Raw genomic sequence first — 15,826 nt, forward strand, 5'->3', positions numbered from 1 at the left:
CACGCGGGAGGGGAGCGCGGAGCGGGAGCGGGAGCGGGGGCCGGGCAGAGCCGCCGGCTGGGGCGGAGCGGGGATCTGAGCTCCGCTCTGGAGGCTGCGGCGGGCGGCCCAGGGAGCATTCACGCTTCCAGACTGAACACTATCTGTAGTGTCTAACTCTTAAATCACTAGCTCCCTGGAGGGGAATCCAGGCACTTAGGGCCAGACCTAGACGCACACATCCAGCACCTCACCTGAGACTTCGGCAAAAACAAAAACAAAACGTAGAAGCCTCCATGACAGGAGCCTCAAGACTTGCACTTAAATCTACGAAGACTGCCAAGTTGCATTGAGCCTCTTCACAGGGTCCTGCATATACACTGAAGCGCTCCCTTTTGAACATGCGGCCCTCGCCTAAGCTTTCCTGTGATCCGGCTATGAGGCAGAGCAACATCTAGCCTCCCTGAGCAACCCAGTTGTTACAGCATCTTCGCATTCAGCTCACCTAGCCATCACCAAATCTAGCCGCCGTCACTTCACTCAAAAGCATCCACTAACTGCAGTAGATGCCTCGCTTCAGCTCCCCTAAGCTGAAGCACTTGTCCAGGAGCAGGGGGCAGAGATCCTACCTCCCTGCCCTGCTCCCCTGCACCTGTCCGTGGGGGTGCCTGCAGCCATGCCATAAACACAATGCAGCTGCATGCACAAAAAAGTCACCACCAGATAAAAATGACCACCCAGCTCTAAAACTAGTACAACACCTCTACAGGCCCTGCTACACCTTCAAATGAAAGGTGGATAGGAGCCAGCTCTCAAGTTATTACACATTCAAACCCTAACTTTAGAGATGGCTGGCTCTTTTTAGAGCTGAATGGTCATTATCCTAGGGTAATTTCTTCGCATGTGCGGCCAGTCTATGTAGCCCAAGTCACCAGTTAATTGCATGACATATGTAACATGTAGCTAGGGTTGCCAACCCTCCAGGATTGCCCTGGCATCTCCAGCAATTAGATACAAATCTCCAGGAGAGTGCTGAGAGTCACCTGGGAGATAAATGATAGGGCATTCATTAAAATAAATACTAAATGTTGAATCTGCTTTATACTGTAGTGCAGTGGTTTTTTTAAAATGCAACAGTAATATGCATTTGCCTTTCTGACATTAAGTCTACACACCTTAACTGATTATACACAAGCATATGGGCACATTTGCATTGTGCGTTACGGGCACGTTGGCATTCTGGAAACCTCCCAAACTAGATTCAAACCAAGCTGGCAACCCTACTTGTAGCAGGGGCCTATAGCTGGTTCCTGTCCAGCTTTAATTTTTGGATGTGTAGCAGAGAGAATAAGACACACACACCACCAAAGCCAGGAAAGTATCCAAGTGACAGCAAATGCAAAAGGGAATGAAGAGATAGCCTCATTTCCCTAATCTAAACTAACAAACCTACTTGCCACGGAGCTTCTTTGGCTTCCTTCAGCAGCCATTTCCCATTTGTCAGATCAGGAAGAGCCAGCTCATGAAAAGTTCCTTTCTTGCCAAAAGCATTTTTAAATGATCTTTTCATGATGGGCTCCAGTTTTGCTTTGGGTCCTTGATATGTGCACTAAGAAGAGGCTTTATTGCAACAAGCTGTATTTCACATAGTCTTCTGCTGGTGTTGCAGAGAGCAAAGAGAAGGGAGCAGGAAGAGCAGACCTGTGGAAAGGCATTTGATGCCCCAAAGCTTGCATCTTTCAATCATGAAGTTGGTCCAGTAAATGATCTTACTATTCCTCACAAATCCTGCTTCCCAGGTAGCACATAGGAGTGGATTTCTAAGCATCATAGTCTGCTCTCATGTTATATATGTGCAATAAGAATTACACATGCTGACATGAAACTGAATCTGGTCCTAGCAAATACAAAGCACTAGATAATTAAATGTCAGGGTGCAGAGCAAGTTCACAACACACATAAAAAAAAAAAAAAAATTAAATCCCTGTTCAGTTGTACCGAGATGGTGCATATAAAGGTCATTGTTGTTTTTCAGACTTCATTTCTATTTTCAGAACTATTATTAAAACACATTAAAAAGACTGAACAGGATTTTAGTCTCATGCACTTATTGAAAGGATTTTCACAAAGTACTGTTTATCTGCTATCTGGATGGGATTATCTGGCCTCTGAGCTGTCGTCTTCTATTACAAAATTGGTTACTGTCTTTTTCTTATTGTATATTGCTGAAGTTTCAGCTCCAATTGAACTGACTGGAGCGTAACATTTTGAGTAGAAATTATGAAATGGTAGTGGCATATTTTTTTAAAAAGCTTCCATAAATCCAATAACTCATTTTATACAGCAGTTTCTCACAGGCACATAAGAGCAATCATTAATACAGCGTGTGTGTGAATCGCAACTTGACTGTTAAAATATTTGTCTTTCCTAATGTATGTAAGCCAACAAAATACTAAACATACAGAATATAGAGAAATTGTCAAAACCATTGTTTTGCTTTAAAGAAAAGTCAATATCTTGTTCAAATTCCATGTTAATGGGTGGAAAACCCCCCAACTGATTAATTCAGCTTTCTTAACATGCAACAAAAGACTCTCTGTTTTTTGTGAAAGGTTCCACGGGTCGTTATTTTCAGAATTCAACATACTTGCAAAACTAAGAGAGTGAAATGCAGCTCTAAAGCACAGCTGTTTGCTTATATTATAGGTCTAGCCCTGCAAAGTTTAGAAACAAAAATACAGGCTTCAAAGCTTTGCCTGCATAAAAATTCAGATGCAAACCCTACTTTTTAAACCAAGACATATATGCCTTCTTGATGTCCTTGTTTAGCTTCCACTAGCACTAACACGAGTTTCACACAAGCATCCAGCTGGAAAAAGATCTTGAATACCACCTGGAATGGTGTCCCTGATCCCTGCACTGACTTGTGCAGTACACAGGGATGAATTTGGCCATAGGGCAATGCAAAGAGTGATCCTTATGATATCTGTTTAACAGATGTGGCTCTTCAGTGCTGCCATTTTAGCCTTCACTAAGAGACACGCACAGAAGCAGCCCCCATGGGGCCCCTGAACTTAGACTACAGTTGCCTTTGACCCTACCACACTCCAGTCCAGGGACACTACGGTGATACGCGTCATGTTAAGAGCTACAGATAGACAAGAAGCTAAACTGCAGCTGGGCCCTGTGTGGATCATTGAGGAAGGTGGATTCTTTAACCCTTCACACCTGTGCAAGTAGAAACATACTGCATTTACCCAAATCCAAGACTACTTCAAATTTAAGATGTCCCCTCCCCCCCAATAATTAGATTCTATACAAGAGAAATGTATAAATTAGTTATAATTTTCCATGAATAGAATCTAATGATTGGAGAATATTCACCCCCCACCAGTGCTGTGGCAGGGAAAGCAGCAGCTGAAGGTGAGAAGCCAGACCCCCTCCTCCATGCCTTTGCCTTCTCTCTTGCTGCCTTCCCCACCACCATATGCCCCCTACTGCTTTCCCCCTGCCTTTGCCTGCCCCCTGGTTTCCCCCATGTTCCCTTAGCCACACACCCTCCTCTCCCCTGCCAAACAAGCCATCTGGCTGAAGACAGGTGAGGGCTCAGCTTCAGGCTGGGTACTTGAATGTAAGACAAGACTCTTTTCCCCAGTTGAGTTGACTGCAGAAAAAAACCTCACTTTGGATTCAAGTAAATGCAGTAATTTAGCCCTGACTGTGGAATAGCTTGCTATCTTCCTTAATGTGGTTAATTATACAGTGCTCTGCAAGACATATAGGATAACTATTTCCTTTGGCTGTCCCATATTCCTGATAATTTTGGACAAAATTCTGCTCTCAGATCTGTATGGCCAGGTTCAACTATGACATTATGCTCTCACTTTATTTGCAGAACCCCAACAAAAATCATGCAGATCTGAAAGTAACAGACCTTAGAATTAAGTTTCAGCCCTATTGTAATATTTGTACAAAATTTAAAAACCAAGAACATTGGTTGCTGCGTCAACACAGGTCTTTTGGACGGATGATGTGACATTTTTCCTTTCTGGGTAAAGATGAAAATATTACACCTGCAAATTTAAAAATGTTGAAAACTGAACTTTAGTTACGTTTTCAACATTTTTAAAATTCGCAGGTATAATATTTTAGTTACGGTATTTCAGTTCTCTTAAGTATTACTGAAGTGTATTACTTCGGTTTAGTTTCAACTAAAACTCATAATTCAAGTTTTAAATTAAAAAAAAAAAAAAAAAAAAAAATCAAATTTCCTTTCCATGAAAATCAAAAGCATTTCAGAATGTCCTTTTGTCATGGATTGGAATGAAATTAAAAAAAAAAAATCTAGCAGAAAAAAAAATCTCAAAGTTTAATTTTAGATATCTCTCTTCACAAATGTATCAAAATTTGTAGTTCTGAAGTCAACCTATGTCATTTAAAAATGTGACTAATTTTAGTTAAAATTAGTTATAACATCAAAATGAAGTTCTTTATTCAAATTAGGTGCTTACATAAGTTGTCTTGGAAATTTCCCCAAAACATTTTTACTTAGTCCAAACAGCATTTTCCAATTAAAAAAGCATGCCACTATATACTTTTCAACCACTTTTCATGCTTTTTTTAATTTACAAAGACAAAGCAGTTAGTGAATACAAGAACAGCTGCTAAATCATCTCTCAAAACTTATAGTTCTGAAGTAAACCTAGAGAAGTGTTTATTTTTGGTTTAAAGTGGTAATTTTATATTGCAGATGCTCAGTGCTCCTAAGATTTGCATTGTTCCTTATGCTAAATACTCTTTGTGCAAGCTGTTCATGAATGCTGACATGTACAGTCTGGAAACAACATAATTTTCTCAGAAAATTAGGTTGCTAATTCCCCATAGCCCCTATTTTATGTCTGTCTTCAGACTAGTACTAGGAACACATTGGCTGAGTAAGTTGATCTGAGCCTTCAAGAGGCCAAGCAGCATATCAAGACAATCCAAGTCAAATTCCTTTGACAAGTTCCTGCATTTATGCAGGAGCTTGGACCAGATGACCCAGAAGGTACCATACACCCTTATGGCTTTGACTGAACCTCTTTTTGCTAAGCCTTCCTGACTTTTCAGCTGCTTTCAAAACTAGATCTTAAAATCATGCCCTCCCTTGGCTTCTACCACTCCCATCTTCAATGGTTTCACCTCCTACCTTGCTGATGGCTTCTTTAGTCTCTCATTTAGTAGATCCTCCTCCTTCTCCCCACACCAAGGTGGAGTCCCACAAGCTTCATCTTCCTTCATCCCTCTCTGCACTCCCACTATAAAATGTCTAAAATAACCTTAGCTACTCACATGACTTAAACTGCCATTCTTACATCGATTACTCACAACTCCTGACCTGCCTCCCTTCTGTCCAATGCTGAGACTGTTGATTCTCTTCAATATCTCATCCTTAAATTTACCGTTAGTACAAACCAAACCGTTTTTTTTCCTACCCCAAACTCATCCTTTTTCCTTTCTGTTACCAGTCACAGCACCACCATCTTCTTTTGTCATTTAGGACCAGTGATAATATCCTCTTTCTACCAGTCATTACCCTTACACATCTATACCTAAACTTAACATTTTCCCAATAATTTACAGGACGCTCTGCTTTTCCTATTCCCACAGAACAAAAATTATCTTTCAGCTTGTGCCTATCACTTCCCATCTTTATTGCAACCTCCTCTGCTATCTCCTCACCTATGCAAAGACTAATTCTGCAAAGACCCACCTTACCAGATATTCATTCAGACCATATATATCACCTCTAATTTGTCTTCCTCTGTTGACTCCCATTTTCCCTATTGCATTAAATACAAATTTATCCAAAGCTGCTAATATTTTTCACAATTCTTTTACATATGCACTCTCCTCTCCCAGTATGTGTCATATGTTGACACCTAACCTCTCTAATCCATGAGCAATGCCAGATTTGATTTCTCATTTGTTCACTTCTCACTTATTTGACCAAATAGTGTAAGCCAGCTGAGCTCAGCAACCTCTTCAGACCACAGGCTAGAATGACCCAGCTTGGGTCAGAGGAAGGCAGCTATTAGGACCATTCCACCACCGCTGCTTCCTGTTGCTGACATCTATAGGCTGGATCCAGTGGTTCTGTGGGTTGAATCTATTCCAGGGACAAAGATTACCAACATTTTTTTAAAACAATAAAACGCATTTAACTTTTGATACTATGTTGACCTGTTTTAAATATTTGTTATAGCAAAAGTTATTAATTAGCAAAATACAGTATTGTCTTTGTAGCAGGATGGTGCCCTAGGGTCCCCGTGCTCTCCCCAGGGGTGCCCTTAGCACCGTGCCAAGCCTTCTCTAAGCACCCTCGGACTCTTGTCCACCATATCTCTGATCTTATGTATTTATTGCAGGGAGGCCGCCCTTCATTCCCTTGGCTACGGTTTTCCTGCTATGTGCCAGACCTGCCTCGGTCTCCCTGGCACTTGGGCACTCCACAGCCCTGCCTCGCTCTGTGCCCTGTTGATGCTCTGTCCCTTCACAGTCTCGTCTCACTCAGGCTCTCTGAAGCCCTGCCCCATGCTGCACCTCATGGTGCTCAACGTCAGTCGCTGCCCCTCTCTCTGGGGCTTCTTGCTTATCCCAAGCCTCACTGGTGCTCAGGTTCTCCACGACCGTGTTTGTTCTGCCTTCTGGGGTAGTTGGGGTCAGCCCTGTCCCAATACTGTGCCATTTCCTGGTGCTTGGGGATGGCACCTCCCCCCCGCTGCGTCCTTGCTGACGCTCTGGGTCAGCGCCCTCCCTGCACTGCCCTTTCTGGCAGTCTGGGAGGCACACTCCCTCTGCTGCACCCTTTTTGGTTTAATGGTCGCTGCCCGTGTTGGAGCTTCACGGTTACTGCCCCTTTTCAGGGCTTCTCCCTTAGCTGCCCCTCTCTGGGGCTGGGGTCCACACTCTCAACGTGGCCCGTATGAGGCCTCCTCCATCCCCTTACAGCCTCGCCCAAACCTCCAGTGTAACAACCAAAACACAAGCCCTCGGCTATAACACAAATCTATGCCTCATGGCTAAAACATCCTCCTAACCACACCACATCTTTCACCTGTGCCACTAGCTGCTCACACATCCAAGCCTTTTCCTTTTCACTCATTCAAGGCCAAGCTCCTTCCTCCCCCCACCTTTGGCCTGCAATTTATATTGGAGCCAGGCCCTGCCCCTTTCATTCAGCTGACCAGACAGGTGTGTGCCCTTAACTCCCTCTGGTTACCCCTAGCAACCAGCACCAGAGCCACTCCTCCAGCTCTCCCAGTAGCAGACACCTTAGTGCCCTGCTACAGTCTTAAAACATACATGAATTACCAATGTAGCGTGTAGTACTTTAAATCATTCATTCATTTAGTTTACATGCAAATAAATGACACCCACAATTACCTACCGAGGTTCTAAATGTGATAAAGTACATGATTTTAAAATAAAGGCTCTATCTGAGGAAAGATGTGCAAAACTTCTTACAGATATCCAGGTTGTAGTCGTATTGGTCTAGAGTAAAAAGCAATCAGGGCTTGTAGACAGAGGTGCTATCTTTTATTAGACCAAGATTTTTGCAAAAAAATGTCTTTAACGGCAAACTTTTGGGCACAAACACCCTTCATCAAGCATCAGAGAAAAGACTGTGAAAGTTCTCTAGGACAGAAATAAAAGTTCACATTTATGAACTTTCATTTCTACCCAGGAGAACTTTTATGAACTTCTTATGATCACTTATTTGACGTTCAGTGCATAGAAATCATATAATTCCTTCGTTGAACTTCTACACAAAGAACAATACACAATGTACTTGGTGACAGACTTAAAGGTAAAGAGATGGAGTGAAAGAGGCCACAGTACAAGGTAGAGACACAAAATATCTCTGCATCCTGGAGAAACTCTGTTCTACAACCCATTTTGTCTTCGGCCCTGCAATGAATTAAACGCATCTTTGTTCCAAGATGCTCCTTTAACAATAACGGATATGTTGGCTCTGCAGGATGGGGTACTTTGATGCTCCTGGAGCTGGTGGGAGGGGCTATGAGGAGTGATGCTGCGACACGGGGGGGGGGGATTACAGGTGGATTTAGGATTTTGACAAGGGGAGCGCAGATGGTGTAGTGCATCATCCCGTAAAACAAAAAGCTAGATGTACTGGCATGTGAGGGGGGCAGTGCTATTTTAGTCTGTTTAAAGATCAAAGTCAAGTCAACTACAACTGTATCAGCACATATACAAATTTGCTAGTTTATATATTAAGTTTAAAAGACACAACAAACTAGGCAAGAATTGCCCAGACAGTTTAATTAGCCCTACAATCATTACAGTTAAACATACATTAGGTATTTGGATTCAGAGAATGAAATCTAGTCTCCCTGAGCATCTCAACAGTACATCCAGCACTTCGCTCTCAGCCACTTTTGCACCCCAGTCAGCAGTCCCCTGAGTTACTGTCACCACACCTGAGTGGCCGGTTTTAGCTAGAGCCACAAACCGTCTGCAGGAGCACGAGGGAAGAGAGAGGAGCAGGAACCTGAGGAGCAAAACAGCATTAGAAAGGACAGGTGAATGAACGGGACAGCAAGGCCACCCGCAAGGAGAGAGGGCCCATAGTGCCTGTGGAGGGCGCGAGAGGCGTGCTGGTGAGCCAGGAGCCAGCCCGCTGCCTGAGCAGAGATCCCGCTACCGCTGCCCCCGCCGCTCGGCGGAGCAGGCATCCAGCCGGGAGCACCCGCGGCCGCTCACGCTGCGAACCCTTCCCCAGCCCGCGGCGGAGGCGGGTAGGGAAATGCCAGACGGCACGAGTGATGGCCGAGCTCAGCGGGGCTGCAGGGCAACGCATGACTCGCCCACCACCCGCACGTGGCCACCGCCGCCGGGGTGGCCGGAAGGGGCGTGGCGCCGCAGCGAGCACGTCCGGGGGTGAAGCGGCGGCGGCGCGATGGCGGCGCCCATGGAGCTGAGCTGCTGGGGAGGGGGCTGGGGGCTGCCGTCCGTGCACCCCGAGTCCTTGATCGTCATGGTAACAGCGGGGCGGGGGCTCAGTCCCCCGGGTCCACGTACGGAGGGGAGGGGAGGATGAATGAAGGCGAAGTGACACCGCGGCTGGTTCCCTTGCAGGCCTACGCCAGGTTCTCGGGGGCGCCGCTGAGGGTGAGCGCGGTGGACCACTCCTGGAGCGCGCCGCAAGGTACCGCCGCGGGGGACGGGGTCTTTCTGCACGGGCCGCCTGCCCTTAGGCCACGGACATGCGGCCACAGTACAGCGAGGTAGCAGAGGGCAGAGAGCTGGAGAAGCTGGGCCTGGTAACTGCCCATCTGCCTGTTCTTCCTCCCCGGTAAGATAAACCGGGGCAGTTTAGCGTTGTCTTGTTCATGGGCGGCCTGCCCCAGCCTAGCTCTCGCTTATGGTTGTGCCCAACAGGTGCACAGTTCCTAGGGAGTAGCTGCTCTGCAACAATCCCCACCTCTGGTTACATTGCTGGATGGCGGTCCTTTGAGCACACCTTTGCACAGGGGTTTAACTGTCAACAATTCAGTAAATATCAGTGGGATGTTGCATGCTTGTAAAGTTAGAAAGGTAAAGAAGCGGGGTTGGAGGGGACCTCCAGAGGTCACATCTAGTCCAACCCCCTGGCTGAGGCAGTGTCAGCCCTATCCAAACCATCCCATTCAATTCCTAATCTAAACCCTGTGTTAGGCTTTTATGTACGTGAGTTTCCAGGTTGAAACCAAAAGTCTTGAAAGTAACTTGCTGTCCAGATGATATAAACAAAATGTCCTGAAGAATCGCTGGGGAAGGATGACACAACTGATGGTCATCAGCACACTGAAACCGACTGCACTTTGTTTTACAACTCAGTTAGCTTGCACGTGGTTCTTGCAGGCAGGCAACAGTAAGGTGTCTGAAAGTCACCGGCACAAAAAGATTAGAGGCATTTGGTAAACAGACATGAGATCAGTACTGTTCCTTTAAATTGGACACAGTTATGGTTGGAACTTAGAATTCTGTGTGAAAGTATCAAGGGCTATAAGTTGTATTAGTATGAATGTGCAAAACGGTGATGAATTGACGTGAGGATAGATGAGAAGAGGGATGTGCCAGAAAATGCAATGAACAGGTAAGTTTGAGATAAGATCTCAGGGGGCACGTCTACATGTGCACTTTAATACACATTAGCCTATTTTAATGCATGTTTAAGCATTGCCTAAAAAGTGCTTTTATTTAATGTGCATTAAAATAAACTAATGTGCATTAAGCATCACTTAGAAAGCATGCACTTTAGTTAATGCACATTAGCTAGGCTGATGTGAATTTTCCTAGTACCTTACAGTGGTGATACTAGAGTTAATGCGCATTAACGCACATGTAGGCATGCTCAGGGAAAAGTTTCTTATTTTGAACCCTCCTATTAAATACTTTTCTGCTTTGTCAGTCAGTAAGTTATTCTCCCTGCACGTTCTCTGAAATTGAATCACTGCATGTTGAACTACTTCACCACTTGCAGCTACCATACCGTCAGTTTATGCATTCCTTATATCTCTGTAAAACTTGGCTCCCTCAAATTCCTAGGGCCAAAGTCATCCCTGCTGTATCTCTGGCTTAACCTTGTACATCAGGAACTAACTTGGTCTATTTACTGTAAGTTCTATAGCTTCTTTTAAACATGAGAAAAAAAATCAGCTTGTACTACTTAATGATCAGGGTTGCTGTTAATTTGTATTGCAATAGTAGTGAGCTGCCCACTAAGGCTAGGCCCCATTGTGCTAGGTGCTATATACATGTACAATATAAGATGGTTCTTTTCACAGTTTAGTCTTTGGCCTTGATCTTGCACTTTGATCTATATAGTCAGACCCTTGCATCTTTTTGTGGAGCCCCAGTGAAGTGAGATTTTGGCTTTACTTTAAGGCAGAACATGGCAGGAAAGAAGTAGATCAAGTTAACAAAGTTGCACAAGTTGGTGGTCTAGAAGCTGAGGTTTTTCAAATAGGTATCTAGCATTAAGCATGCAGATAGTAGCCTGATTTTTCAGAGGTGCCAAACAACCAGCAGATACCACTAATTTCAGTCTAATCCTGATGGGCTTCTTCTTTTGCTGTAAGCACACATGTATGCACACCATTTTAATAGGTCTTACCTGAATGTTGAGCACTCATGTAAAAGTTGGCAGGATTTGGCCTGTAAAGAATCCATTTCCAATTAGATTAAGATGCTTGTGTGTGAATTCTGTTGACTGTGTAAATCACACTTTTAGGAGATGTACCAGTGTTGATATCGGAAGATGCGGTCATTGCTCAGCCTGCAAAAATATTAAACTACTTGAGAAAACAGGTAGGTCTCTAACATATTAAAAAGATGCATTGTGCTTAATTCAGTTTAACTGAGATATTTTCCCTCTATGTTGTAATGCATTTACAGCTGTCCCTAGATTTAGCTGTCAATATTCCTATATGTGTTTTTTTTGAAAACATGGAACTTTAATTCTGAAATCCTTATGTGGATGTAGTAGTTCTTAATAACTGCTCAGAAGTGACTCAGATATGGATGATGGTTCTATTTAAGGTTTAAAGATAAAAGTAACAAAAAACTTCATAGAGGGAGCCAACCAAATTAGTTTTAATTGTCTGTTAAGTGTTTCAATGACTAGCATTTTCCTAATTCTACTGTTTTTATTAATCACATTTATATAGCTTTTAATAACGAGATTATTCCAATAAAAAGGATTTTACTTTGAAACCACCAAAGCTTTAGAAAATATTATACAGTTTTTTGTTCTATTGTTAAACATGTATGCACCTGTGACCACTTTTTGTAATTCATACTATGGTGATAGTCTTCCTGAGCTACCATTGAGCGTGGTAAAGGATTTTTAAGCACTGTGCTAAACACAAACCAACATTTTAAACATGTAGTTAATTTCAATAGCTAAGAACCCTGTTGGAGAATAACACCATGTCCTTTTACCTAACCTTATGCAAGATATTATTAGCCCTTATGCTCTGAAATATTAAGGTGATTTTCCACCAAAATGGGGGAAGATCAGAGCTAGTATTTCTAATATGTTTAAAGTCTATATGCACTAAAGAATACAAAAATTACCTGTCTCACCTCTCAATAATTTTAAAGAATAAAAAATTGCATGCAAGTCACTTTGTAAAAGCAGCAAATTTCTATCTGCGTAAATCATCCATATAGCTCAGCCTTATGTTGTTTGAGAAGATTCCTATGTTTGCTGGAGAAACCAGGAGTGGTATACTATAGCATCCACACACATGCATTTCTTCTTTTTTTCCCCTTGGTTGTAAATCTAAATGCCGATTCACTTAAATGGAATTGGATTTTTGGCATCACTGAGCTTAGAATTTAACTTTTACACTTCTAAAATGCTAACTTTGAAAACAATTTTTAAAACAACCTGTATGTATGACATTACAGGAAGCAAAGGCATGTAACTGGCAAGAGATGTCTAATAGCTAGTGGGATCTAAGTAAAATATATTGAATTTATGTCATTTGGATGCTGATTAGAAAGTATCTTGGGCTCAGGGACAGTATTTGTTTCTTGGAGAGATGCCTAAAATGTGTACTCAATGAAAGTTGTAGTGGGGATGTAAGTCAGAATGGAGAGTTGAAGGAAGACGGTTTACATTTTTCTGTTCTTCCACTTCAGGGTTTAAAATTATTTTGTTAAAATACCTGCTTATTTTACCTGTTTCACTTTGCAGCAGTTCTAAATTATAGTGAATCTTTTCTATTTGAAAAGTTGCACGTGATCCTGGATTTATGTGGTCTGTATTCTCATGTTTGTTTTAATTGACAGAAGTACAATGCTGATTATGAACTATCTGCAAAACAAGGAGCTGACACACTGGCATACATTGCACTACTTGAAGAAAAACTGCTTCCTGCTATAGTAAGCATCGCTCCTTGTGTAGTGGTCAAGACTTTGCAAAAATGAAGAGTAAGGGGTGCCAAGTGTGTGATATTGCAAGGAGGCCTGGCTGTCAACACTTGCTAAGTAATTTTGAAAAATTTGGCTAACGTCTGATTTTTTTTTTTTTTTTTTTTTTTTTTTTTTTTTTTTTTTTTTTTTTTTAAATATCTGGTTGTGAAATCATTAGCAGAAAATGTGTCTTTAGTTGGGGGAGAAGAGGGTAACATTATTTTACCCCTTAAATATAATGGTATAAGTTATTGGATATTTGTAATAGAGAAGATATTAGGTGGGTAGCCATTTCTCCAAACTGAATGTTATAGGATGGGCTGGACAGCCTGTGGCACGTGTGCTACTAATGGCAGGGACAGCCTTTCTGTGTGGCATGTGGCATACGGGGAAGGGAGCAGGCAGCACAGAGGCAGATTTTTCACCACAGAGGGGAAAGAGTTTTGGAGTGGCACTAATTTGTAGGCCTGATCTTGGCAAAACTAATTCCAAAATTTCTTTTTGGAAAGCAAGACATTTCTGAGAGACTCTTTAAACTCAGACAATGCCTGGTTGTTTTTTTTAAGCACTTTGGATAAACTATGCCATGAAAACTGTTTATCCTAGAATTTCAAACCTGTTTCACTCAATATTCCTAATATATCTGGTGTATCTGACTGTTTTTGTGTTGTAAGGGACACAATTTTGGAATTTTGTATAACAGGTTTTTAAATTTCTACAGAAAGCTTACAGTTGATTACATTTTCCAAGAGTATGCTATGTAAAGAGGCATTGATAGAGGTTGTAAGACATTTAGCAGAATTTTTTTACATTTAAGGGAAGCTATACATGCTAGCGTGAGTGCGTAATTCAGGTACTGTTATTGCTATATGATCTGTTAAAGAGCATTTGCTGTCCATGTAACAGAAATTATAGTTGTAGTAAAATACTTTTCCAGATGGCAAAATAGCCATCCATAGCAAGTTGTTCTTTCTCAATGTTTAGATTTTTTGAAAGGTATATCTAATCTATAGAAGTTCAGAAACAACTACTTCAAAATACACTTTAGACTCTAAATACATATCAGTTATATTTAAACATGAGCATATCTTATTTACTAAACATGTAAGTGTCTAGAACTTCACAGTTAATATTCTCAAGAACCTTAAATCTGACTCTGTTTGGCTGCTTGCAGATGTTAACCCTTCCCAAACAAAAAAACAAACCCAAAACAAACCAAAAAACAAAAAAACCCCACACTGTTTACTAGAAGCAGCAGCATGTTAGTTAAACCTGGCTGTGCAGCATCCATATAGATCACCCACTTCAGCAAAACTTTTTAGTGCTTTGATCTAAAATTGAGTGGATCAGCTGTTAGATAAAACCTCCACTTAAGCACCTTATCTAGACAAATGTCGGGCGAGCTGAGTCCATCTAAGGCACTGCCTGTTTTAGGCATGCACTGGGCTTAGCAGAGGAGCACCACAAGTTTAAAGTAAAGCACCATTTTTTGTTTGGTTTTGTTTTTTAAAGTCTGCAGGCAGCCTTGATGTCTGTATTACAGACACTATTGCTGTATAGCTGTATCTCATCAATATCTAGCATAGGGTAGAACCGTCACTGGCATACTGAAAATACAGAAAAAAATATTGCATTCCAAAACTGCCACATCTACCTCCATATCAGGGTTGAATGACTTGCTTTTGTTTGTACAAAAATTCACCTACTATAATAAAGACATACTAAACCAATTCCAGCCACTGGTCAGCGATTCTAACTTAACTGCTTTGCCTTCAGCTACCCTGTTATCTCTATCCCACTGTAGGTAGCCCTAATATACTATCTTAAAGCTATCACTTTATGGTGATGAAGAAAAAATAAATATCATTTAAGTTCCTCAAAAGAATGTGTGCTGTATACGCTTTACATGCAACTGATACTTTACCATAAAAAGTGTGGATCTACAGGATCAGTCTTGTGTTTATTAAAGGCTTTCTTTTTATATATCATACCTTAATGTTTTAGGCTTGGGACTATAACTTAAGGAATCCTTTTTGCTGTAATAATATGAATATTGCCATTTGTGTCAGAGACCATATGCAAAGCCTATAGATTAACATAAACTTAATGTTCTTATTTAAACTCCTTTTAACACTGTCTATGCAGTTGCACACATTCTGGGTTGAGGCTGAAAATTACTGCAGTGTAACCAAGCCCTGGTATGCTTCAAGGATTCCATTCCCCCTGCGTTTGTATCTACCTGGAAAGATGTCTAGGAAAGCACTTAACAGAATCCTGCTGATGAGGGGTGAGCCTCCCCTGTACTGTCTCAATGATGTAGAAGCACAGGTATGCTCTGCTTTGTGAGTAACAGAGCTTGCAAATTAGTACTGGCAAGGAGATTTGGAACTGATGCTGACATGCTTTAATTACCTTTGAATTTATTTATTTTTTAAATTAGATATACAGAGATGCCAAGGAGTGCCTAAATCTCCTATCAAATAGATTGGGAACATCTCAGTTTTTCTTTGGAAACACGTGAGTGCACACCTTATGGTTAAACTCCTGCAAGAATGTTACATGCTGTTCTGTAGTTGGAGCATGTTTAACTTCATTTTTGGAAATAAGGTCCAAGGAAAAATGCATGCATCATGAACTAATGTGCTACTTAGGCATCAAAGGAACCAGAGACAATAACCCACTTCATAGTCTCATGGTTTCATAGTTGGTAGGGTCGGAAGGGACCTGAGCAGATCATCAAGTCCAACCCCCTGCCGTGGCAGGAAAGAGTACTGGGGTTAAATGACCCTGGACCAGTGTTCATCCAGCCTCCTTTTAAAGACCCCCAGGGTAGGAGCCAGCACCACTTCTCTTGGAAGTTGGTTCCAGATCCTAGCCGCCC

At 42.1% G+C, this 15,826-nt stretch overlaps 1 protein-coding gene across 2 annotated transcripts in view; it reads left to right on the forward strand.

Moving 5' to 3' along the window:
* The first annotated feature begins 8,927 nt into the window (after positions 1 to 8,927).
* Positions 8,928 to 15,826, forward strand: part of MTX3 (metaxin 3) — a 16,211-nt gene continuing 9,312 nt past the window's right edge. For both annotated transcript variants that reach the window (XM_019532189.1, XM_019532190.1), the window contains exons 1-6: positions 8,928 to 9,022; positions 9,121 to 9,190; positions 11,258 to 11,334; positions 12,823 to 12,915; positions 15,091 to 15,273; positions 15,386 to 15,462. In XM_019532189.1, the coding sequence (XP_019387734.1) occupies positions 8,942 to 9,022; positions 9,121 to 9,190; positions 11,258 to 11,334; positions 12,823 to 12,915; positions 15,091 to 15,273; positions 15,386 to 15,462 (581 nt within the window). In that variant the 5' untranslated portion in view covers positions 8,928 to 8,941. The remainder of the gene's footprint in view (positions 9,023 to 9,120; positions 9,191 to 11,257; positions 11,335 to 12,822; positions 12,916 to 15,090; positions 15,274 to 15,385; positions 15,463 to 15,826) is intronic.

The sequence above is a fragment of the Crocodylus porosus genome, unplaced genomic scaffold, assembly GCF_001723895.1.
Source record: "Crocodylus porosus isolate Cpor-Errol unplaced genomic scaffold, CroPor_comp1, whole genome shotgun sequence".
NCBI classification, from domain to species: Eukaryota; Metazoa; Chordata; order Crocodylia; family Crocodylidae; genus Crocodylus; species Crocodylus porosus.